Source organism: Chroicocephalus ridibundus, chromosome 10, assembly GCF_963924245.1.
Source record: "Chroicocephalus ridibundus chromosome 10, bChrRid1.1, whole genome shotgun sequence".
In the NCBI taxonomy this organism is placed as follows: domain Eukaryota; kingdom Metazoa; phylum Chordata; class Aves; order Charadriiformes; family Laridae; genus Chroicocephalus; species Chroicocephalus ridibundus.
In genome coordinates this window covers 19,457,200-19,479,525 of record NC_086293.1, presented here as the reverse complement: position 1 = coordinate 19,479,525, position 22,326 = coordinate 19,457,200, and the positions used below count along the sequence as shown (strand labels likewise).

Here is a 22,326-nt window from a genome sequence, read left to right as displayed (position 1 = left end):
GCACAGCGGTGGTTTCTATGGCAACTCCAGAGGCGGATGCAAGGATAGCTTCAGCCAAAGTACCTCCAAGCCCAGGTATCCCAGGATGTTCCTCTCAAAACGCAGGCAAACAGCCACACAGCATGTCAGGACAGACCCCGTGGTCACCATGCCAGGCAGGCTGCAGAGGCGATGGGGCAACAACACTGAAAACATCTTGTGAATGCTCTTTAAATCGTTTCCAACTTTCCTCAAGCCATGACACCCCCGGCAGACAGCACAGCCTGCCCCAACAGTGTGCCGGAGGCTGCTGTGCTCTGACAGGATTTGGCCTCCCATCTCTCCGGCCCTGCTAGCCATCCAAAGTTCACGCTGAATGCCTTCTCTGAAAGGTCAGGTATCTGTGCTTGATATTTACCCAGACCTATGAGATCTTTCCAGTGTCACATCAGTGGAAGATTGAATCCCTCGCCTGCGCCTGCAGCCGCCGCTCTGTGCTTTGGGGCGTGTGACTCTACGTGAAGCCAAGACCAATGAGGCTCAGGTAAGCCCACAGCACTGGGCAATTGGGAGGTCACCCCCTCCACTGGCCTCACTGTGCACCCCTAAATATCACCCACAGATACCACCAGTACAGAGCTTACCTTCCCTTCCCAGCGCTGGTAACCACGAGATGCGGTGTTCCTGCCCAGGAGAGCTGGACACAGCTGGGTCTGGCTCTCCCAGGCACCAGATGTCCTCCATCCTTTGAGACAGGGCTGTGGTGCTGGATGGGGCCCAGGAACCCCAGCATCATTAGGCATCTCATCTTATTTCTCAGCATCCTGGCAGCCCTTGCCATTCCCTGCCTGCTCTCGCACCCTGTCTCTCTCCGACAAAGCCCCTCTGCTGCTGCTGCCTTCACCCCCCACAGCCCATTTGTCCACAGGAGATGCTGAGCAGGAGCAAGGCTGCACCAAGGCAGAACCACCGCCGCTCAGCTCTCCCTCTCCAAAAGAAGAGCTGGGTCCCTACATCACATTGTTCCGCTCGCCCTGGCAGTGGGAAAAGGAACAAGAGCCATCCCTGCCCCACGGCACAGGCCACCCCTGGGAAAGGGCTGGCCAAGCTCTGCCTCGGGAGGGGTTTTCCCTGACAGGCTGCGGCAAATCCCTGCCCGGAGCAGTGCAACCAGGGACGACACGACTCCAGTGGGGTAAAATTCCATGTCTTTCATTTATTCGAGGTGCTACATCACCTCCTAGGCACTGAGCTACAGGGCACCTCTGTGCTACATGAGACATCGACTGGGTCTACGACGACACAGCACTCACTGCTACACACATGGCACGGACACGCCGCAGCACGGATGGGGCCGGACAGGGCAGTTCGGCCAGCAACAGTCCTGCCGCCGCCACTCCCTCCGTGCCGCTGGCCGCGGCCCTCCCGCCAGGCAGGATTTTGCCCTGGGCTCCATTGCCACAGCTGCGTAGGAGCCGAGAGGAGTTTCCAAAGCATGGCGAGAAACCGCAGCTGCTCTTGGTGTCCGGCGTCATGGGACGGCGGCTCCCCGGAGCTGGGTCACCCGCACGCATGGGCACGTGCACACCCTGTCCCCGTCTTCAGGCACTTGGTGCTCGGCCGGGGCTGGTCCCCGGGGCTCCGCTCAGGGCACCTCGCGCAGGCACAGAGCCTCAACGGCGCCGCTGGGGCCCTGGGCCACCCCACCGATGACGAAGAGCAGGCTGGGTGCCGGGCAGCTGGAGCAGGAGCAGCGGCCGGTGGGCATGGGGGGCAGCGGCTCCCACTTCTTCCGTGAGAGGCTGAACCCTTCCACCGAGTCCAGCGGGCAGGACTGGTTCCCTGTGGGAAACGGGATGGCATCAGCCCCCCCGCATCCCTTCCCGCACCCCAGGCTCTGCCTTTTCACCTTCACATGCCTTTGATGCCCCAGCCAGAGCCCCCAGTGGCAGCGGGTCCCCAAGCCCTGGGCTGCGGGGGCTCTGCAATCCCAGAGGCAATTAGCAGAGGCACAAGAGGATTAGCAGTGTCCCCACAGGGAGGGCTGCTGGCACCAGTGGTGCACTGCGGGCTCTGCCCTCGCACCGGCAGCCCACAGCCGTCACTGGGGAGTAAGGGAGGGCAGCTCCAGCCCCAGCAGGGCTCAGAAGCAACGCCGCACCACAGGCAGGGATCCAGCCAGCACTGCTCACCATCCCCATCACCTCCTCCTGCCCTGTGGCAGGAGGTCCAGATCACCGCGGGTGAGCTGAGCAGGGTCCGGCAGCCCTCGCTGCAGGGCTGGGGGTGCTGCAGCCACGCCAGGCTCCCCAGCAGCCCTCCCGGCTGCAACCCCACTGCTGAGTGACAGCACTAACCTTTCCCGAGCTCTCTTGGGAAAGGGATGCGGCGCTGCAGCCCTGCGCGGCGGGGCTGAGCTGGCATGGGCTGTGTGAGCCCAGCACACTGCACAAGAGCTGGGGAAAGCCTGGCTGGGGGGCGAAAGGGGCAAGCAGCTCAGTGGGGGCAGCCTGTGGGGCAGGGCAGTAGGGTTCCCCCAGCACCTGGGGGGCACAGAAGTGACACGGCGGGCAGAGTTAAGGCCACTTTGCTGTGGAAGGTGTTGTGGTACCACCACAGTTTTGCACAGCCAACCTCCTTGCTGCCACACAGGTCACTGATGTGCCACAAAGGACAGGGATGAGAACACGGCCACACGCCTACCCCTGGCATTACCGAGGCCGCCCACGACCACCACTGTTCCTCCCAGGCAGCCGGCCACGAAGTCAGCTCTCTTCTCCCTCATGCGGATGGCGCGGCTCGGCTTGCTCCATGCACCTGGGAGCAAGAAGGTGTGAGCATCGCCCACCGGGGCTCCTCTGCGCACACCAAGACCAGGACACCCCCAGGCTAACAGCTCCCCAGGGCCAGGGAGCGCAGGGAAGGACTCGCCATGGGTGCAAGGGGCTGATGCTCAGAGCCTGGATGAACTGCATCCCTCTGGCATGGACATCCCTCACCAAGCACCCAAGGAGGCATCCCGGACCTGCAAAGAATGCTCCCACCGCACCCAGGGACACGGAGCTCACCCTGCACAGGGTCAAACATCTCCACGGTGTTGACGAAGTGGGGACGGGAGTAGAAGTTGTGGGGTCCCGGCTGCTGCAGCCCCCCCAGGCTGAAGACGACACCATCAGCCATGGCGCAGGCAGCAAAGGCGCGGCGGCTGGGCACGCTGGGGTAGCGCGTCCAGCTCCTTGTCTCCAGGTCGAAGGCCTCAAAGGCAGTGACGGGCAGCTTGCCCTGACGGCCCCCTGCACACAGACCAGATGCTGTGGCTGCCAGTGCCCTGAGCTGGCGCCATCGGTGGGCACTTTGAAATGCACCAGGTCACTCCCCGGTCCAGGGAGGCCATGGAGGGAGAGGGCAGGGGCGCGAGGGGATGCTCGGCTCGCCCCAGCGGCACCTACCCAGGACGAAGATCTTGTTGCCCTGCAGGAAGGCGGAGGCCCCGTAGCAGGGGGTGGGCATGGAGGGCAGGGGCTGCCAGTGGTCCTTTGCCGGCTCGTAGACACGAACCAGTGCCTGGGGAGAGGTGTCTGCACCCATTCCCCCCAGCGCATAGATGGCCCCGTCTGCAAAAGAGACAGTGGTAGGGTTGGGGGGGCTGTGAGCAGTGCCGGGGGACTGGGAGTCCCCCCGTGCCCTCCAGGGCAGGCAGCACGGGTGCTGCTGAGCCCCACGGCCAGCCGCTGCTCCAGGGTGGCCAGGGGACAGTGAGTGCAGCCAGGCCTGAGCCTGGCAGTGCCCCGACCCTGCTGGGACCCCCTCGCCCCCATCTCTGCCCCATCCATCAGGCGCACAGCGGAGCACAAGGCCATCGACTCTAATTATTCTCAGCAGTACCATCTCCCTGGAGACACCATGGCAACACAGCCATACTGCCAAATCCTGCTCCCACTCCCGACGCGGCCGGCACCCCTGCCCGCTCCCACCAGTGCCCTGCCGACCCCTCTGCCCTGCCCACCCCGCTGCAGCCCAGGGCCAGGCCACAGTGTCCCCAGACAGGGAGCAGACGTGGACACCACATATGGCACTAACCCTGACCCTCAGCTTGTGGGCTACCGGGCTGTGCCAAGGCTCAGAGGCTGCTCAGCAAAGTTTGGGCAGAAATCACAATGCGTTCGATGCAGAGCACACCGAGCCAGGCTGCAACAGGGTGCTTGGCCACCCCGGTATGGCTCCCAGCTGGGGAAGGATCCCGTGCACAGCAGGGCTCTGCATCGCCCAGTCCCGGGCTGCGACAGCGCTGCTAGGGCAGGAGCATGACCCTGCCATTAAGTGGCAAGTTCTGAATGAAAGCTTCATGTTGCATCCCAAGAAGCAGCGGGATTCAAATCCCACCCGAGCATGCCCAACCACTGCATCCCCGCTTCCCTGGATGGTACAGCTACTCACAGCCGAGTCCCATCCCCAGCCCTCACCTCTCTGCACAGCTGAGATGCCCATGGAGGGCTGAGCCAGCGCCGCCTTCTTCTCCCACTTGCCCTCATCCACGTGGTAGACCTCAACGGAGGCGAGGGGGCTCTGTGCTGCGTCCACGCCACCCACCACCAGGATCTGCTTGCCCACGGCGAGGGCAGCGGCACCGGCCCGCGGCGTGGGCAACGGCGGGAGTGTGGTCCAGCGCTGGGCCGGGAGGTCGAGCACCTCGGCAGCACCCAAGGCTCGCCCACCACTCCCGCAGCCACCCAGCACGAAGAGCTGCCCGTCACGGTGCACGCCACTGCAGTACACGCGCTGCGTGGGCATGGCAGGGAAGGCGGCCCACGCGAAGGCGCCCGCGCCCGCCGCCATGGGCCGGCTCAGCCACCCCGGGGGTCCCCAGGCCCCGGCCCTGCCGTGCCACCCATCCGGCCCGGCTCGTCGCTGGCCCGGCTCTACCCACCGCGTCCTGCAGGGAGAGCACCCCAGTTAGCACCTGGGCCGCCCTGGCCCCAGCAAGTCGGGTCCCCTCAGCAGTGCGACAGCCCCCCGCTCCCCAGGGCTCCCCACCTACACCCACCGGTGCTCCTGTACCCCGGGCTCCTGCTCCCTGGGGCTCCCAGTGCACAGCCCACACCAACTGGGACTCCCACTCCCCGGGCTCCGTGCCCGCACCCACCGGGGCTCCCACTCCCCGAGATTCCCATACCCTGAGCTCCTGCTCCCTGAGGCTCCTGGTGCGTAGCCCACACCCACCAGGGCTCCCACTCGCCAGGGCTCTGTGCCCGCACCCACCGGGGCTCCCACTCCCCGAGGTTCCCGTACTCCGGGCTCCCGGTGCACAGCCCGCACCCACCCGCACTCCCACTCCCCAGGGGTCTCTGCCTGCACCCACCCGGGATTCTGCTCTCTGGGGCTCCTGGCTCACAACCCGCACTCACCGGGGCTGCCGGTGCACGGCCCATACCCACAGCGAAGCTCCCGCTCCCCGGGGCTCCCGGTGCACGGTCCGGACCCCCGTGGCTTCTGCTCTCGGCGTGCATCCCGTAACCACCGGACCGCTGCTCTCGGCGGCTCCCGCTGCACAGCCCGCACCCCCCGGGGCTCCCTCCCGCAGCCCGCACCCCCCGGACCGCCGGTCCCGGGCTCCCCGCGCCGCCCCGCCGCCGGTAGCGGGGCAGGGACCGCGGCCGCGCTCACCTCTCCGCCCGCTCCGCTGCTCTCCCCGCCGCTCCGCGCCGCCGCTCCGCTCCGCTCCGCGCCGGGCCCGCCCGCTGCTGCTGGGGGCGGCGCCGCGCCCGCCCCGGCCCCCCCGCCGGGCCCCGCTCCCCTCCGCCCGGCCCTCCCGGGGACCCCTACCCGTCGGGAAGAGGGGCCAGAGAGAGCCCCCCAGCTCTGCGCTCCCCAACCAGTGCCACCCCAGCACCGGGCTTCCGGACCTGAGAAGCCACCGTCCTGCCCTGAAGAAGACGACCCCCTGCCCATCACCACTGCAGGGCTGCCGGGGACAGAGCGTCAGCTCGGCCCCACTCTGAGCACAACCACGCCGGGGTCCCTCGGCACCAACAGGAAGGTGCACTCAGGTCCTAAACCCTCCACCGTCACCTTTGTCCCTACTCGACTGAGCCCGGAAAATGAACACACCGGGAAAGGCGCTTTCCACCCGCCAGCGCAGGCAGAACCAAGGGCAGGCAGGAAACTCACAGCAGAAACAAGCTAGAAAGGTTTGCTTTAAAAACAGGCAGAAGTGACATGGCATCGCTAGCTCTGCCGGGGAGAACACCATCGTGCAAACGGCACTCGGGTGTGCCGCCAGTAACACTGCCCTCACCCTGGCACCCGCTCCACACCAGCCACTGGTACAGGAACGGGAAGAGAGGAGTGAACACTGCGCGGCTGCCTGCGTTGCCCCTGCCCCGCCAGCAAGGCAGGCAGCTCCTGCAGCGCTGCCAAGGAAAGGAAAGCCGTTTCCTCCAGGGATCCTGTCACACAAGCTCCCAGGATGCTTGTGCTCGGGCATGGGGGCTCCTGGTAGGACCGAGGGGGCACGTCACACATCGGAGAGAGAAGGGACAACTCAAAGCAGAAGCCCAGCCTGGGACTTTGCCTGCATGCAGCAGGAAGCAGGGAGGGGGGTGTCCCAGTCCAGAGCCCCTCGGCCCCAGGAGGTAGCATCACTGTCCATACTGCTGCTGGCTCGGGCTGTCCTTCTCCGTGCTGGCCAGGTAGCGGTTATAGTTCTCCTCGCACCTCCTCACGCAGCGCAGGAAATAGTCCTCATCGGCAATGGCCTCCAGCAGGTCGGTCTGCACCAGGCAAACGTCATACAGCTCCGAGGTGGGAGCGCGCCTGGGGCTGCTGCTGCCCCGCTCCGAAAACACCTGTGGGGAGAGAGCAGCGCACAGAAGCACTCACACCCTCCCTGGGCAGCAGTGCCAGGGCCGTACCCGGCACGAGCGTGGAGCCTGGTGGCAGTGCACGCATGCGGCAGTGCACCCTGCCCTCCTCCTTGGCCAGGAGCCTCCACGCTATCTGTGGGTCAGGGGGAGAGGGCAGGGGCTCCCATCTCCACTCCAGTGGTAAAAGATGAAGTTTCTCCAATTTCCCCTCCCTCCCACACCAGTTTGCCACACACGTGGCTGGGCCTTCCCTAAGGAATGGACCACATCACACAGCCAGAAGAAAACGGCTCTATGGCCCAGGAAAACCTTTGCCAACAGCTCTTTCTTTGGCTGCCACAGCCTGTTGCACAGGAGGGAACAAGGACTTCACCTTCTGATCTTAACTACAGCTCTGCCTAAGCCCACCTGGCAATCTGTTTCCCTCCCAGTGCTGCTCTGTCACCCTCACTGACACAGGGACAGCCCCGCAGAGCTGGTGACGCAAGAGGAGGGGAAGCTGGCGTCCAACCTACTGATCCTGGCTGCAGGACAGCAAAGTCCTAGCAGGGGGGATGAGCCCTGCTGGCGAGATGCTCGGCTGCCACCCAGACCCCAGCAAGGTCTGCTGCCACCTGATCCTACCTGACTGATGTGGTGTCAGGAGCCCTGGGGCTGGCTGCACGGCCACCCCAAGGCAAACCAAGCAGGCTGACCAACCAGCCGTGCTGGCTACAGATGTGTCGTGGTTTGGGCACGGCAAAGGAGGAACTCCTTCATCAGAGAAACAACCTGAGGCTGAAATGCAGCGAGTGGAGCTGCGTGAGCCACGCTCTGGCTGCTGCAGACACGCAGGCAACAGCTGCTGCGCAGAGGAGCCTCAGGCTCTCAGCAGAGCCATCTGCATTAATTCCCCTGAATCAGGCACGGCACAGACAGAAGCCTATTCCTGACAGGTCTGCCCCGGGCAGCAGCAACTCCTGCCACCACCTACAAATCCACGAGCTGAGAGAGTTTGTATGGAAGGAATATCCGACGAGCATCCCGTCCCTCGCCACTCCCCAGCTGCCTGGCAAACGCTGCCGACCATTCACTCTCTGCCGCAGGTTTCCCATCCCGGCACTGTCTCCTCCTGGATGGAAACGGGCAGGGGTTCAGGCTCGCCCATGGAGCTGCAGCTCTCATTCGAGCATCAACAGTTGTCCAACTTCCAGGCGCATTTCTGTCTGCATAAACATTCCCTTTTCCAAGCATGCTCCACCACAAACACTGCTCCTTCAATTCAGTGCCACAGATGAGCCGTGGCCACTTGCCGAGGCTGGCTGGCCTGTTGCCGCCAGGAGCGGGGATGATTCACCCTGGCAAAGCAGAGGCGCTCGGCAGCGAGCGCAGGCAGCCAGCACCTGCTGTTCTCTGCTGACGGCCAATCTCAACCTCCCCACGGGCAGCCCCGTGCATCGCTGCCACCGACGCTGGCGACATGGGGTGCAGTGACACCGGGGCTATGCCTTGATCCCCCTTTGCAGGCTCACGCTCATGCAAAGGGGACAAAATGTGCCTGACCTTACCAGGGACCCCCTCCAGTGCAGGCAGCTGGCACCGGAGGGCCTTCGGACACCTACCAGGGGATGAACAATGGTGTCCGCGTCGTCCAGCCGGATGTTGTCGTCAATGAAGATGTGGTGAACATCAGGATCATGGGGGTCAATCCACAGGGGCTTCCCACCCCGGGAAGAGAACTGATTTCTGGCCCACCTGAAACAGCAAGCGGGACACGGAGCAGTCAGGGGAGGGAGAGGGCGACAACTCTCGGGTAAAGGCAGGCAGGGCGGTGCTGCGGGCTCAGGGCAACCCAGTGAGCCAGGGGAGCGGGATGGAGACCATCCTGTTCCTCTGCCCACTGCTGCCTCCTGGGAGAGAGGCATTTTGCAGTGAGGTGACAAATCAGGGGGTGTCTGGAGAAAAACAGGAGGTACCTCGGGGAATGGGGACCTGAGGAAAGATGCAAGAGCCCCATCAAGCTGCCCACTGGCAAAAGCTCTCCACTGGGGAGCACGTAAGTGATAGGGGCCCCAACAATGTAAAGATCCTAAAACTAGGAGCTATCCCAGGCTGGGAGAAGCTCAGAAAATCACAGGAGAGAAAAAAATGCCCAATCCACTTCCTCAGTGCCCCGTTTCTCACCAGTCAAAGTGGTCTTGGAAGCCCCCAATTCCCTCCAAGGAGCTGAAGTAGTCATAAAGCTTTCTTCCATCTTCCCGGGTGGCCAGCCGCTCTGCTCCCCTTGTCAGCACCACCTCTCGCTTGCCGCAGCGTATCTGGCCAGGGGTGAGGTCCACAGGGAGCTGCGGGACCACAGAAAGCAGGAGAGGAAAGGTTTCCAAAGCAGGCAGGTTGTTTCATGCATTGGCAGAGACAACAAGCAGCAGGGTGGAGACTCCCCACCACCGCAGCGTGGGAGAACAGCACTGGGAAGAAGACGAGGTGTGGAATCCCCCCCCAGCCAAAAATCCTCCCTTGAGATGGGAAGGAATGGTCTCCTAGCTGCACGCTGCGCCTGTTTCAGTCCCTGATCTCTGTCAATGCTCCGCGGAACATCCAAAGCAGCTTCTGAAGGTCGTTCCCAGCGTTCCTGCCCAGCGTGCTGCCAGGGGCAGAGCATGGCTGCCATCGGCACTGAGCCAGGGAGCCCCACTCTGCTGCAGCAGCCCCTCTCCAGGAGAAGGGATGCTCTGTCCAAGCCGGGATAGATACCCCCAGAGGAGACCTTTCCCACCCAGGGTCTCCACACATGTGCTCGCCCTTGGCTAACAGCTTCATCCCGAGAAGCTGGCTGCGTCTCCCCTCCACACGACCTTTTAGAAGCGGGATGGCCGAGTGGCTCGAGAGCGGCCTGACGTGGGGGAGCTCCCTACAGGCCGCCTGCCCTCCTCAGGGTGCCACTCACCGCCACCTCCCTCAGGGTGGGGAACTGGGGGTGCTGCCCGGCCAGGGCGCAGCCCATGGCCCGCAGGGCGCGGGGCAGGTCGGTGCCGAACGTCCTGAAGACGATGGCGAAGTCTCTCCCCTCCCGGTGCAGGCTGTCCAGGAGGCGGAAGAAGGAGGGCAGGATCAGGTGGTAGCTCTTGCTGGGCTCCCCTTGGACCGAGAAGACGTCGTGTGGCCGGCCCGGCCACTCCAGCAGCTGCAGGTGGCGAGCGTGGAGGCTACCGAAACACCGGCCCGGGCCCGCCTCGGTGAAGGCGGGGTCCCGGCCGTGGCGGCTGTAGTAGCTGAGGGCACCGGGGCAGGGTGGCCGCAGGGAGGGGCTGTCGCTCGCCCACTGCCACTCGCCTGCAAGAAAGGAGGGCGCTCAGCCGCCGGTCGCCGCCGCCGCCGCCCTCCCGGCCCCCGCCGCCCCGGCGCTCACCGGCGGCGCCGTCGCGGCCCCAGGTGACGGTGCTGAGGAAAGTGTTGAGGGCCGCACGCGGGCCCTGCCCCGACACCGCGTCCGCCGCCACCACCGTGTTGTTCAGGTCCACGTGCAGCACCAGCCGTCGCCGCCGCCCGGACCCGCCGCCGCTCATGGCCCCGGAACTGGCCCCTAACACGGGAACCGACCCCGACCGCGCCGCCGTTACCTGGAAACGGCGCCGCTTCCTCCCGCGCCGCTTCCGCCGGACGGCGCCCCCTGCCGGCCCGGGGCGGCGCCGCCCGACACCGGCGCCCCGCCCGCCGTCGCCGTGGAGACCGGGAAGGCGGTGGGGGCGGAGGCCGGGGAGGGGGCGTGGCCGAGCCCGCTCCGTGAGGGGGGGCGTGGCCCCGGTGCGCGGAAGGGGGCCGGAAGCGGAAGCGGGAGGTGCTTCCGGCGCTCCGCGGGCGGCCATGTTGGAGCGGCGGTCGCAGCGCAACGGCGACTGCGGGTCTGGCGGCGGCCGGTAGGTTGGGGCCGGCGGTGCCTGGGCCCCGCGCTCCCGGGCGAGGGCGCTGCCGAGCCGCCCGGCAGGGCGGCCTCCGGGCGCTGGAGGCGGAGCCGCGGCGCTGCGGACCCCGCCCTCCCCCCCCCCCTTCTCCCCCCGGACCCGAGAACCGTCGCGGGACCGAGCGGGGGGGTCGCACCCGCTGTCTGCATCAGTCACCGCCCTGCAGCCCCGTAGGGACGGCACCGGCACCCGGGCGGCTCTCCCCGCCATGGGGGCCCTCCGGTCGGCGGGACGAAGGCGCCCGGTCAGGGCTCCCGCCGGCCCCTCCTTACTGGGCCGGGCCTGGGAAGGGGTGTGCGGGGGACAGGCGCTCGGGAAGGGGCATCTCCTCCACCGAGGGGTGGGCCAGAGGCTCCATCTCCTCAGAGGCGGCGCCGGGGCGGGCAGCCCCCGCCGAGCCCTCCTTGGGTCTCCCCGCCGGCCTCCGGCTCCCCGGACTACCCCAGACCCGCCTCTGGGCCCTGCCAGCAGCCGGCTTGTCCCTCTGGTGTGCCCGGAGGAGCACGGCAGAGCCCTTCCCTCGACCATCGTGCCCGGACAGCCGGGCCTGGCATTGCTTGAGCATTACGTGAGGGTCCTGCCGGCGCTTTGCATCCCTGCTAGGAGCGCTGTGGGCCTGTGGCCCCCTGGCACTTTAGCCAGGGCACTTCCCCTCACCCCCGGTCTTAAGTGAACAAACTTGCTCTTGGGTGGACAGACCATCTGGGTGTGCCTTCTTATGGCTGGCTACAACTTGCACTGCACAAAACTGGACCGAGCGGATGGATGTTGAGATGTCCTGTCCCCGCTGAGATGTCACAGCCTCTCTGTTCAACATCAGAATGTCCCTTAAGGTGTCCCAGCTGTTCCCGGGCTTGCTACAGCCTGAAGTTCTCAACAGAAGATGGTCCATTTAGCAGCCTGTTGAGTGCATGTTGTTAGTTGTGTTTCTTGCTCTCTACCATTTTACGATTAAGCTTTACATCCTCGCTGGCTTCACTGTGCCTGCTACTACTCGTTCACTTTGGAGGTGGCAAATCTCACAGCTGGCCAATGACGCCAGTCACAGCTCTTGGAGCACTCCCTTGCCTGCCTCCCCTCCTCCATGGGAGATCCCCCGCCTGTTGCAGAGCAACTGCATTATCCTCCTCCAAATCCCTCTTCTGCCATGACGTCTGCAGAACACTTGACTGAGATTAGTCTGTCATGTGGAGGCTCTTACCCCCACCGCTGACCTGTGCTTCCCCTTCTGTGGCAGCTTTTGGCTTGTGTCCTGCTTGTGCAGCCGGCGGCGGCACGGGGCGCCAGTCCGGGGCTGGCACTCCGGGGATCCAGGGTTGCAATGAAACCGGAGTTCTGTGAGGAACTTCGGACATGAGTAGTTCCTTGCTGTGTCTGCTCAGGCACTAACTTTTCCATCGCAGCTTTCTTGCCTGTGCACTGCCCTCTCCGATAGTGTCTCCAACAACTTCTTCATTTCCCTGAAAAGGGTTTTGGACTGAATCCTCCTCATTATTTTGAGAGGTACCAATGAAGGTAAAGATTTTATAACTCCATGTGAGAGGCTTAGACTTCTCCCAGATGCATCACAAAGTCCTGTCTGGACTGCTCTTCAATGCCTATTTTTTTTTATTGAAAGCAATAAATAGTGCTTTTGTCCCTGGGAGACAGCTGTGTAGTGCCTTGAGCATGATCAGAGTGTTGTCCCTCAGGGCATTGTACACTTGGCCCCAGTGATGTGTGTTTCCTTCATGCTGCCCTGCTTGAATTTCCTGCTTCCTCCTCACTTGGCAGCGAGTGCCCTTGGATCAACACCAGTTTGCTGTGACAGCAAGTTGCAGACCGTTGTTCAAACAAGGGAACAGCAAGGAGTGGTGTTGCCTTGCCACAGCGTCCGGCATCAATGAAGCACAACTGAAATATCTTCCAGCTTTGCTGTCAGATCTTCGGGAGGGTGCTACAGCTTTGGCAGGGACTCAGAATCAATTTTTGAGCAGAATCAATTAGAAAGCTGGAAAAATTGAACGTGATGCTGGGATAGATTTGAGGTGCTCAGGCTGCTTCATGTTGAGATGTCTTGATCATGCGCAGGGAGAGGATTCAACGAAGGGCTCAAACTCAAACTGGAAACGAGCTGCAGATTTCACTAAGAAATTGGAACCATTCGTCTTGGGATGGGTTGGTTGGGGTTGCCTGAAGTCTTTGTTTAGTTTTGGGTATGTTTCTGCAAGAGATGTTGTAGTTTTACCTAAGGGATAAATCAATGACAGGATATTCTCGATGATGCTTTAACTTGGGTTATGCCCAGAACCTGACCCAATGTTTGGGCTTAATGTTTTCAGGTCCCCACTTAAAAATGCAAGATGATTTCAGTTGCTGTAAGCTGACTATCTTCTCTATCTTTCAAGGTGTCAAGGGTTTTTTTTCCAGTAATTTGGACCTTTTTGAAGTGCCCGCTTTCCTAATGCCATGAATATTGCAGCGAACAATGTGGAAGAAAAAGCTGTCCATTCCTGGTCGAGAATTTCCTCAGCAGGACAGAAAGTGCTGGAGGAAGCCCTCCGAGTCTTCAACCCGATGTCCAAGGACCTTTCAGACACAGAGACCCAGCTGGTGGCCTTCATTCAGGGCCTGAAGGAGGAGGGCTACCAGCCCACAATTCTGAGGAGTAAGGATGTGTATGGGTACAGCTCGTGCACGGCAGACATACCTAGTCAAACAGAAGAGAGCACCCCACACAACTGCACCAACGCCGCCGAGTCCGCTAAGAGTCCGACTAGAAATACGGCAGCCGTGGCAAAGGTGTCTGCTTCGCCCACCAGCGTTTCGGTGAACTCTTCAAAAGTCTCCACTCAGCCCATCTCCAAAGGGGATTCCACAAATCTCCTCTTGAGCTCCTTGAAGCAGACAAGATCCGGCACGTCCAAGGCCGCGGCAGTGGGCTTCCCTACAAGCATGTACCCTGACGTGTATCCAGCCATGAGACTGTCGGTGGTTCTGGAAGCCCTGGTGCCACTGAAAACTACCGCATCCTGTTTGGAGTCCAAGTACACACAAGGACATCTAGGGATCTCGCACTCAGACCTTAAACTCCTCAAGGCTTCAAATCCACCAAGGCAGTTTTCTTCAGGCAAGACCACTAAAGTAACAGAAGGTAAGGGGTACAAGCGTTTGATAAAGAAAGCACCGGATTCTGCCACCCTTGCTTTAAATCTTTTGAAGGGACCAAAGGGTGGAGTGCTGCAGGAGAGCAATGCTTGCAAAGCCTCGGGGGTTCTCAACGGGAGAGTCGCAGGCAGCTCGTCCCAAGGCTGCACCACAGCACCGCAGTCCAAGACCTTGAAAATCAAAGGTAAGGAAGCTCTGGAGGGGAAAACAGAGTGGAAGGGCAGCAGCGCTTACCGGGAGAGTGTTGGGCAGAAGAAGAGAAGAGCGACGGAGGCAAGAGAAGCACCACAAAGGAAGAAAGCAAATACCATTCCTGTCCAAAATAAATCTCGACAGCCTCAGAGCACTTTGAACCTGCTGAAATTCCGGACCATCAAGGTGGGCAACTCTTCCTCTGATGATGAAGTGAGGAGGAGAGCACAGAAGATTCTTAGGGTCAACTTGTCCCCTGTCATCCGAATTCAGCCTTTGTCCCATTCTCACAGTGTCCCCTGAGTTTCTTCACTTTGTCGCTTTTTTTTGTAAGTAAGTAAATATGAGTCTGGCACCAGAGCGTGGAGAAGATTGAGTAACTGGATCTCTGGTACCTGGTGACGATATGTCAACTAACCTGCAGACGGAGCAGCCTGCTTTCTCCTGTTTCTGCCTGTCTACCACTGCTAGGCAGAACTGACTGCAGAAAATCAAAAGCCCTGTTTGGGAATGCGGGATGGTGACTTGCCTGTGGGGAGCCGAGCAGGCCGGAGGGCTTCCTTCCCATGGACGCTCTTCTGAACATGGCAGGCTGCACTCTCGTGCAGGGGGAGAACATGGGACTTTCTCATGACATTGATGCACTGTGATATTGCTCTTTTTCAAGCTGTACATTTACTGGTTTTATTTTGATCAAATTTTATAACTTTATTATCTATATATATATATCCATATATGTGCATACGGCCCAGGAACTGTGGGAAGATGCACTTCCTCCATCCCTCTGGGATTGGGTTTGATAGCTTTTGTTCCCCCTCCCATTCAGCCAGTCCTTTGTTGAGAGGTGCCAGGATTTCTTTGTGATTCAGTGTTGTGACAGTCTGTTCTGGGCTCGCTTGAGCAGCTCAGAGGCAGGCACAGTTATAGCCACTTGTTTGTCTCCAGAAATGTCAAGCAATTTGGAGAATTACCAGCTGATAGTTGACTACAGTTTTAATCATACTTTTGGTATTACCTCTGCGTAAGAGTGGGGGAGTGTTACGGGGCTCTTGCCTGCAAGTCTGCCTGACGTCTCTAGGTGCCTCCTCTGTTTGTTGGTAGCAGAAGCTCTGAACTCATGGTAGGGTTTGCCTCCAAAGAGCCATTCCTCCTCAGCACCCAGGGTTGCGCTGCTCTCCCATACCCCAGGTGCAGATGTAGAACATGAACCGTGACTGTTAGAGCTGAAGGGCTGGAGTTGTTAAGAGGAATTGCATAAAGTGTCCTGCCCACCACATAACTACTTTGCTGTTGCTGGATGTTTCAGGAGCAGGTTCTAGGTGCCGGTAGAGAAGACACAGGTTGTGTTTGAATGTATTAGATACATAGCATCCCAGAGCTCAGTGGGATATTTGAGTCTGAATTAAAGCAGAAGAGCAAAAGAGTTGAGAGGATATATGCCAGCACTTAAACATGGAGAGTTTCTTTCTGTCGGTTTGTGGAGGTGAGACAGTAGGAGGGGAGATTGGCACCGTGTTGCAAAGGGTGACAGCTTTGCTATGCCGTCTGGGATGTTGGAAGAAGGTGTGTGGCAGGTGTGAAAGCTCCTGGAGCGCAGGCTCTGCCCTCCCCAGGAGGCACTGTGCAACCGCTGCAGGCGGCTGTGTCAGCCTTCCTGCGCCAGGGGCACGCTGTCAGATGTGAACAGAGACTGCATGCGTGGGTCTGCTCTCTGCAGGGAAGGATCCGCAAGCTCCAGGAGAAACACCGCGTTGGAGCAGTAGGTGCTACCACTGTCACCTAGGAGTGATGGTCTCCGATGAGACGATGTGCATTGGGATACTGCAAAAGCAGAACCTGGCTGCTCAGGGAGAGGGAGCAGGGTGGGGCCAGGCACGGGCTCGGCTCCGTACACTGCCGTACGTTCAGATCTGTGTAGCAGTGGGCCAGTAATCCACTCATTTTCTCACCAGCTCAAAATACCAGTTGTCTGACCTAGTAATCTCTGTGGACATTGGCTGCAGGGATGAGCTCCCCTGGGAAGCCCCAGCTCCTTACGTTTCAGCCCCTCCCTAGCACCTGGCTGGATTTCAGCGCTTTGTAAAAGGGGTCAGTGTCTGATCCCCAGCTCAGAGAGGAAAACCGTGGCACGGAGGGGAGAGAGGAGGTTCATGACGGAGTGAGGGCAGGGAAGCTGGGCGTCCCGAGGCACAGCCAGGGTTCTCTGTCCTCACCCAGGTGGAGGTTCTCCCTCGGGGGGTGATTGCAGGCTCTGAATCACACACTCGGTGTGTGACACTGTGTGGTTTTACTGTGCATATCTGAGTTGCTGTCAGAGATCATAGCTTGCAGTGTTTGAGACTGACCTGTGAATGCCATTGGTTAGCTGCAGAGGAAGAGAAAATATTTTCTTCTGTGTTTTAAAATGCTTTGGCAGAGTGTTCTCTGTCCTGACATGATGCTGGATGAACAGGGACCCTCCATCACTGTTAACCTGCCAAAAATTACTTTGTCCCTTTTGTTCCCACTCCTTCAGACCTTTCTCATTCCCAGGCTCTCAAATGCCAGGTCTTGAAGTCTTGCACTGGCGTTTCTCTTTTTGGCTGTTTCCTGAGGAGGGCTCTGAACTCCTGTCTGTGGTATCGCTGTCTGACAGGCTGCTCGGCAGCTTCCCCTGTTCCCAGCCCCTTATAAGGGCACCGAGAGCTGTCTCTGGAGCCTCTTCGTGCAGCGCAGGCATCCCAGCTGAGTGCCTGGCCTCTGGTGGGAAAAACAACCGTGCATCAACAAGGCTGAATTCAGGCTGAGGTTGCTTTTTTCCAGCCTGAGCAGGAAGCTGAGCACCTGAGGCCAGCTTACCGCGCCCCATCCCTCCTCTTTGCTGTATTTCTTCCCCCAGCTGCACTGCTGCCTGCCTCCCCAGTCTTCTCTGTCACCTCTTGTCTTTCACAGCTTGGGTCTTTGCCAGTCAAGGACTTGGCTTGTACTGTTGCTTAACACATCCAGCAGAACATACTGCTTTAGCGCTGCCATGCCTTTCCCGGCTCTGAGCTGAGTTCTCTGAATGCTTGGTGGCAACAGCTCACCCAGTGTCCTTCCCAGGCCGCCAGCAAGAGGTCTTCTGCTCTGCAGAGAGGGACGAGCCTTAGAAATGCCTCTGTGTCACCGAGGCTTCCGCCAGGGAAGCGAGCGCTCCACAGCTATGTGCCTGGGGACGTGCTTATCATCGGTCCAGTCTCTGTCGTCTCTTCTGCACATCTCTTAACAGACCACAGGGCTCCTGAGCTACTGGGCAGCACTGGAGCTTGATTCTCTGCCCTCCTGATGTCTCCTCTTCCCCCTCGCAAGTGATTTGGGAACTTGGCTGGAAGGATTGCAGCTTGTTATTCACTTTACAGCCCCTGGTGCCAATGTCAGCAACTGCTGCCTGTCATCCAGTGCTGGCAGACTGGGTGCCTGCAGCCTGTGGGTGGTTGGCTCTGCCGTCCTTCATCTCATGGCTGGGTGCCGGTGCTCCTGGTGTCCTGGGCCTTCAACACTGATGTGCAGGAGGCTGCAGAAGGGGTTGTGCTGTGAATGCTGCTTTCTGGTGTTAGGGAAGATAAAGGGTTTGATCAAATCAGGCCTACCTAAGACCTGATCTAACCAGAGATCTCCCTCCAGAGGTCCCTTCCACCCCTTATTAATCTGTGACAGCAGAGTAACACTTGCCTTTCAGGGACCTGGGCAGCAGTAACAGGCAGGGCACGCAGAAATGCCTTGCCTGGAGTGCTGTGGTCTCTGCTGAGCGTGCTGTGTGCGGGTTGTTCAGAGCTGTTTCTGTATTAATCACTTTGAATTCATCCAAGTGCCTAACCTGGCCTATGCTGTTCTAGGCACTGTGACAGCTGGGAGCTTTGGAGGCTCTCTTAGGAATGCTTTTATTGCACGGATTTGTGCCACTGTCACTTCGAGAAATGATTCAGCCAGCGGTCAAAGGGCTGTTCTTCCAACTGAGTTTGTGGAAATCATTTCTCCTTTTATTCAGTTGCCAAGAAGCGAGAGTTTATGCTTCGCCTCCACCAGACAAGGTCCTTGAGCTTCCTGCATGCTTCAGATGTCCGTCGGCGAGGTCCGTAGGGAGAGCAGCTTGTCCGGCAGGCAGCTGGAGGGGAAGCTGACATCAGATACCAGTTGAAATCACATTGTTAATTGGTAGAAATGTTTTGAAGCTCATGTCCACTGTGATCAGATTTCACCTTCTGCCATTACTTTCAGTTGGAGAAGCTTCTGCTTGGCCTTTTCCCTGCAAGCCATGTAGTGTGGTACCCCTGCTTCCAAACCGTTTGCCTCTCCCCCGCAGAGCCAGCTGCCCCAGTGATCCACGTACAGAATTTCTTAACCACTTTTCTGCAAAATAAAAAGGGATTATTTTGTTACTCCTGTTTTGTATCTCACTAGTGGTATTTCAGCGTGGGGAAGAGGTGTGCTCTGTGAAGCGTTGTGAGCACTCATGTAGTTGGATACTTCTCACACCAGGGCATCACCTGCCCAGCCCGCAGTGCTCACGCTGACAGGGACCGGGGGGGAGTGGGCTGAGACCCCTCGCTGCCTCGTGTTTCCTTGCACGGAGTTCAGCCAGTCACCAGTGAAGAGCATCACAGGGAAGTCGGGAGCAGAACAGCACGGGTGGGTGATGCTGCTCACGCAGCTCCGTGGCCCTGCTCCCCAGCTGCCCCTGTTCTGCTGCATGTCCTCCGGCCCCCCCTCACACACCAGCAGCATTTCTCCACCGGTGGAGCTGGTGGAAGAAGTCCCTTGGCTCCAGCTGTGCCAGGAGAAGTTGGGGGGCTTTGGCTTTTGGGCTTGAGCGCAGAATTTGGGCCCTTTTAGTTGTGACTTGTGCTGTGTTCATGGCCAGACCTTGCCAGCATGCGGCGGGGTGCAGCCACTCCAACTGCTCTCCTTGGGTCCAGGTTCCCTGCCCTGTCTGGGAGCTGGGCCTTTGGCCACGGCACAAGGGGCGCGTGGGGACAGAGAGGAGGTTTGTCTCTCAGCTGCAGCTGGACAGTGTGACGCGAGCTGGGCAGTTTCCCGGGCAGGAGCGCAGGTTTGGTGAGAGGATCCTTGTTTCGGCTGTGGTTGGCAGGGTCGGTGCTGAGTTGTGGGGAGCACAAGCCGCTCAAGCAGGTTGGTTGGTTTGTGTGGAAGTGATGGTTTCTGTTTCAGTCTTCAGAGTGGCACTGGCCTATTTGCTGCTGTGGTCAGACGAGGATGGCTTTCTGGGAGCTGCGGTGGCCTGAGGAGAGGTCGGCTGTTCTGGGGCACCTCGCACCTTCTCAACGGTGCCGCAGCCCTTGGCTTTGCGAGCTGGGTGGGCTGGCACCATCCACGGAGAGGGCAGCAGGGCAGGTTGCTCCCAGGCCCTCATGCTTGGGGCTCTGTGCTAGAGAGCACCATGCTTGAGTGTCCTTCTCCTCGCAGCCTGCTCCTGCCCGGAGCTGGGTGCTGTTAGGAAGGTGCCAGGTGCCTCGCTGGCTGGTGGAGCAGAGACCTTGTCTCGAAAGGCAGGAGAGCCAGCCCTTGTCACTGGATCGGCCCGGAGTGTTGAGTGAACCCTGTTTGTAGGTGTGACTGCGCTAGCACTCGCAGCATGTCCGGCTGCCACCTCCAAAGCCGTGGTGCTGAGGCCAGACCCCTCAGTTTGCTTAGGAAGACTGAGGAGGTCTGGTGAAAAAGCTTGAAGCTGGGATTAGGGGAAGCCAAAGACGCTGGCAGCACCTGGCCAGCCAGCTTCTGCTTCTGAGACCTGCAAACAGAGGAGCCAGGTCTGTGGCGTACCGTGGCACTGCCTCCACTGTCCCTGCCCGGCCGACGGAGCCTGCCCTGCCCTGTCTGGCAGCACTATGCAGGCACTGGTGCTGCAGGCCCTGGGGCACGGGCGGGGGGTGCCCTTTTGGAGCAGGCGCCCCTCCTAACCCTTGGTTTCCATCAGTCATCAGTCGCACAAATTGGCCCTGCTCGGGTGGCCGTGGGGAAGGTGAGCTGCCCCCGCGGCTTGCAGAGCCCTCCCCACCCCGTGAGTGCTGACTCGTGCCCCCTGGACGCCCTCGCAGGAGGGGTAGCAATTCCTCTGGTGAGCATCCGAAATACCTTCCCCTGCGGGGACGATTAGGCCTTTTCCCGGGGAGCCCCTTAAAGGCCTTATTATCGTCTGGGGCTCTCCTTGTTGTCTTAATTAGCCCTTTCCGTTCCTGTTGCTACAGGCAGCCCCTGTGAGAGTCTGGTGATTCCCACGGACGCAGTCAGGCCCGCGGTGCTGTTGTAAAAGAGAAGGTGCTGCAAAGCTACCCCCAGAACTCCCCCCTCCTCCTGCCCCTGCTCTGTCACGCTGCCCAGGCCCGGGAGGGGACGAAACAAGTGTTGGTGGGGAAGGCACGGTGTGTGATGCCGTTCCTTCCTCCCGGTTCCCAGTGCAGCGCTCCAGAGGAGCAGCATTACCCGAGCAGAGGCGCAGCAGCTGCTCTGGGGGACGCGGGGGCTCCGGGTGGGCACTGCCCGGCCCCTCGCGCTCGGTCTCTGCCAACCCTCGTCTCTAACAGAGCCATCTCCATGCCACAGCGCGACCGACCTGCTCCGGCTGGGACCGGTGCCGCCGGCTCAGCCGCGGGCATCCCGGTGTTAAGGGGATCCCGAGCAACAGCCAGGGAGCGGCAGCTGCAGCCCACGGGAGGGCAAGTAACAAACTTTTGTATGGTGAATTTACAACAACTGACCATCTTGTTCTTGAGTGAACTTTTTACTGTTTCATTTGTTTGTGTAGAATGTTTCCGAAGCTATATTAATATTTAATGTTTAATATGAGGCCGGGCTGCTCCACACTCAGTGTTGTATCTTTTGGAATGGCATTGTTTAGTGAAAAGACAGCGTTATTATTATTCCGCTCTTCGGAGGGAATGGGACAAAAACCAGACTGTCTTTTTTCTTAAATGAAGTGAACTTTTTGTTATAAAGTCCTAGCAGGTGTCCAGCCCTTCAGTAAAATGGTGCTCAGAACCACCCAGCGTGTCCAGCTTTTCTTTGGGCCCCGCCAGACTGCTCCTCCCTGGGCTCCTGCTCCCAGCCCCGTGGGAGCTCCATGGAATGGTGTCTCCCGCTCCATGGAATGGTGTCTCCCATGTGCCTGGCCGCTGCCTTGGGGCACACTCAGCTGGAGCCCACCACCGCCTCTTCTCCCTAGTTCCCCTCAGTGAGGTTTTGGGATTGCTCGAGTCCCATTAAGGAATGCCTGCCTCGGGATGGGAAATGCTCCAGGTAAGTGCCATTGGTGCTGAACTGGTGTTAAATGGCACAAATTCGCATTCCAGGTTAGTTCCTAGAGACGTGCCGGGCCGGCGCGGCGCTGGCAGGCGCTCTGCCAGCTCCTGCCTGCCCACCCTCCGACTTCCCACTGGATCTGTCCCGTCTGTAGCAGGGACCCTGCGGCCGGCTAATTCAACAGAAATGCCATTGTTCGCCCGCGTGCAATCCGGATCCGGTTTGTGCCGCGGGGCCGTTGGTGCGCTGACCCGGCACTAACCGTGGTGGGACCGTGGCCCTGGGCAGACAGCAGCTTCGGTGCTGGAGCTCATTCCTCAGGAAGGGTTAAGCAGTTCTCCCGCTCGCTGAGGATGTTCAGGGAAGCGTTGGCCGCCTGCTGAGTGCACTGAAGTCGGGCCAAGCGGGGCTGGCCAGGCGTGAGAGCCTGCCCCAGGAGCTCGGGGGTCTGACAAGGCTTGGGGGGGCCCCTCCTCTGTGTGCCCTGAAGCGGCGAGCGCTGCTGGTTCCCACTGTTGCCCCCCCGAGCTGTTTGGTTTGCTGATGTCGGTGAAATCACTGCTGAAAGGTGCTGGTGGAGCCCAGGCGATGGGTGCCCGAGGGAGCCGGGGATGCTCGGCTGGTGACAGAGGGCTGTGGCAGAGCTGCTGGCAGGTCTCTGGCCAGCGGAGCTGCCCCCAGCCATGTCACCTCCCCGGGCAGACACGATCCACCCCCACGCGTTCTGCTGTGGGGCAGCTGAGGGGATTGCAGTGGGGGAGGGAAGTCAGAGCAGCCTTCAGGGCAGCCGGGAGGTGCCTGGACTTGGGCTGGGACACCTCTCTTGTCCCTCAGATCCTGCTGAGCATCCCTCCCTCCTGCTTTTACCTTGCTTTTCAAGGCCTGAGATCCTGTTACAGTCACCGTTATCAGGCCACTTTGGATCTCCT

General features: G+C 60.3%; 3 protein-coding genes across 5 annotated transcripts; 1 reads left to right on the top strand and 2 right to left on the bottom strand.

Annotated features, from left to right (window-relative positions):
• Positions 1-1,175: 1,175 nt before the first annotated feature.
• Positions 1,176-6,025, bottom strand: KLHDC8B (kelch domain containing 8B). Of its 3 annotated transcripts, none has more exons than XM_063348232.1 (6): positions 5,644-6,025; positions 4,443-4,912; positions 3,429-3,593; positions 3,048-3,272; positions 2,683-2,796; positions 1,176-1,821 (listed from the first exon to the last, which is right to left on the bottom strand). In XM_063348232.1, the coding sequence occupies exons 2-6, from the start codon at positions 4,813-4,815 to the stop codon at positions 1,625-1,627; spliced, it is 1,074 nt and encodes a 357-aa protein (XP_063204302.1). In that variant the 5' UTR covers positions 4,816-4,912; positions 5,644-6,025; the 3' UTR covers positions 1,176-1,624. The 3 variants fall into 3 exon arrangements, with proteins under 3 accessions (XP_063204302.1, XP_063204304.1, XP_063204303.1); XM_063348234.1 differs by having other exon boundaries at positions 2,695-2,796; XM_063348233.1 differs by lacking the exon at positions 5,644-6,025 and adding an exon at positions 5,385-5,528.
• Positions 6,026-6,160: 135 nt separating this feature from the next.
• Positions 6,161-10,490, bottom strand: LOC134521611 (uncharacterized). The gene is made up of 5 exons (XM_063348235.1): positions 10,231-10,490; positions 9,769-10,154; positions 9,006-9,166; positions 8,444-8,576; positions 6,161-6,824 (listed from the first exon to the last, which is right to left on the bottom strand). The coding sequence occupies exons 1-5, from the start codon at positions 10,385-10,387 to the stop codon at positions 6,618-6,620; spliced, it is 1,044 nt and encodes a 347-aa protein (XP_063204305.1). The 5' UTR covers positions 10,388-10,490; the 3' UTR covers positions 6,161-6,617.
• A 162-nt stretch (positions 10,491-10,652) lies between these two features.
• CCDC71 (coiled-coil domain containing 71) lies at positions 10,653-21,139 on the top strand. Its single transcript, XM_063347609.1, has 2 exons — positions 10,653-10,738; positions 13,171-21,139. The coding sequence occupies exon 2, from the start codon at positions 13,232-13,234 to the stop codon at positions 14,423-14,425; it is 1,194 nt and encodes a 397-aa protein (XP_063203679.1). The 5' UTR covers positions 10,653-10,738; positions 13,171-13,231; the 3' UTR covers positions 14,426-21,139.
• The last annotated feature ends 1,187 nt before the right edge of the window (positions 21,140-22,326 follow it).

What these genes read in the sequence shown, in the direction of transcription:
- KLHDC8B (XM_063348232.1), bottom strand. Translation starts at nt 4,815, where the DNA reads ATGGCGGCGGGCGCGGGCGCCTTCGCGTGGGCCGCCTTCCCTGCCATG. An exon ending in CATCTCAGCTGTGCAGAGAG is followed by an intron (nt 3,594 to 4,442) that starts GTGAGGGCTGGG and finishes TCTCTTTTGCAG; the next exon opens with ACGGGGCCATCTATGCGCTG. An exon ending in GATGTTTGACCCTGTGCAGG is followed by an intron (nt 2,797 to 3,047) that starts GTGAGCTCCGTG and finishes TCTTGCTCCCAG; the next exon opens with GTGCATGGAGCAAGCCGAGC.
- LOC134521611 (XM_063348235.1), bottom strand. Translation starts at nt 10,387, where the DNA reads ATGAGCGGCGGCGGGTCCGGGCGGCGGCGACGGCTGGTGCTGCACGTG. An exon ending in CCACCCTGAGGGAGGTGGCG is followed by an intron (nt 9,167 to 9,768) that starts GTGAGTGGCACC and finishes GTGGTCCCGCAG; the next exon opens with CTCCCTGTGGACCTCACCCC. An exon ending in ACACCATTGTTCATCCCCTG is followed by an intron (nt 6,825 to 8,443) that starts GTAGGTGTCCGA and finishes CTCTCCCCACAG; the next exon opens with GTGTTTTCGGAGCGGGGCAG.
- CCDC71 (XM_063347609.1), top strand. Translation starts at nt 13,232, where the DNA reads ATGAATATTGCAGCGAACAATGTGGAAGAAAAAGCTGTCCATTCCTGG.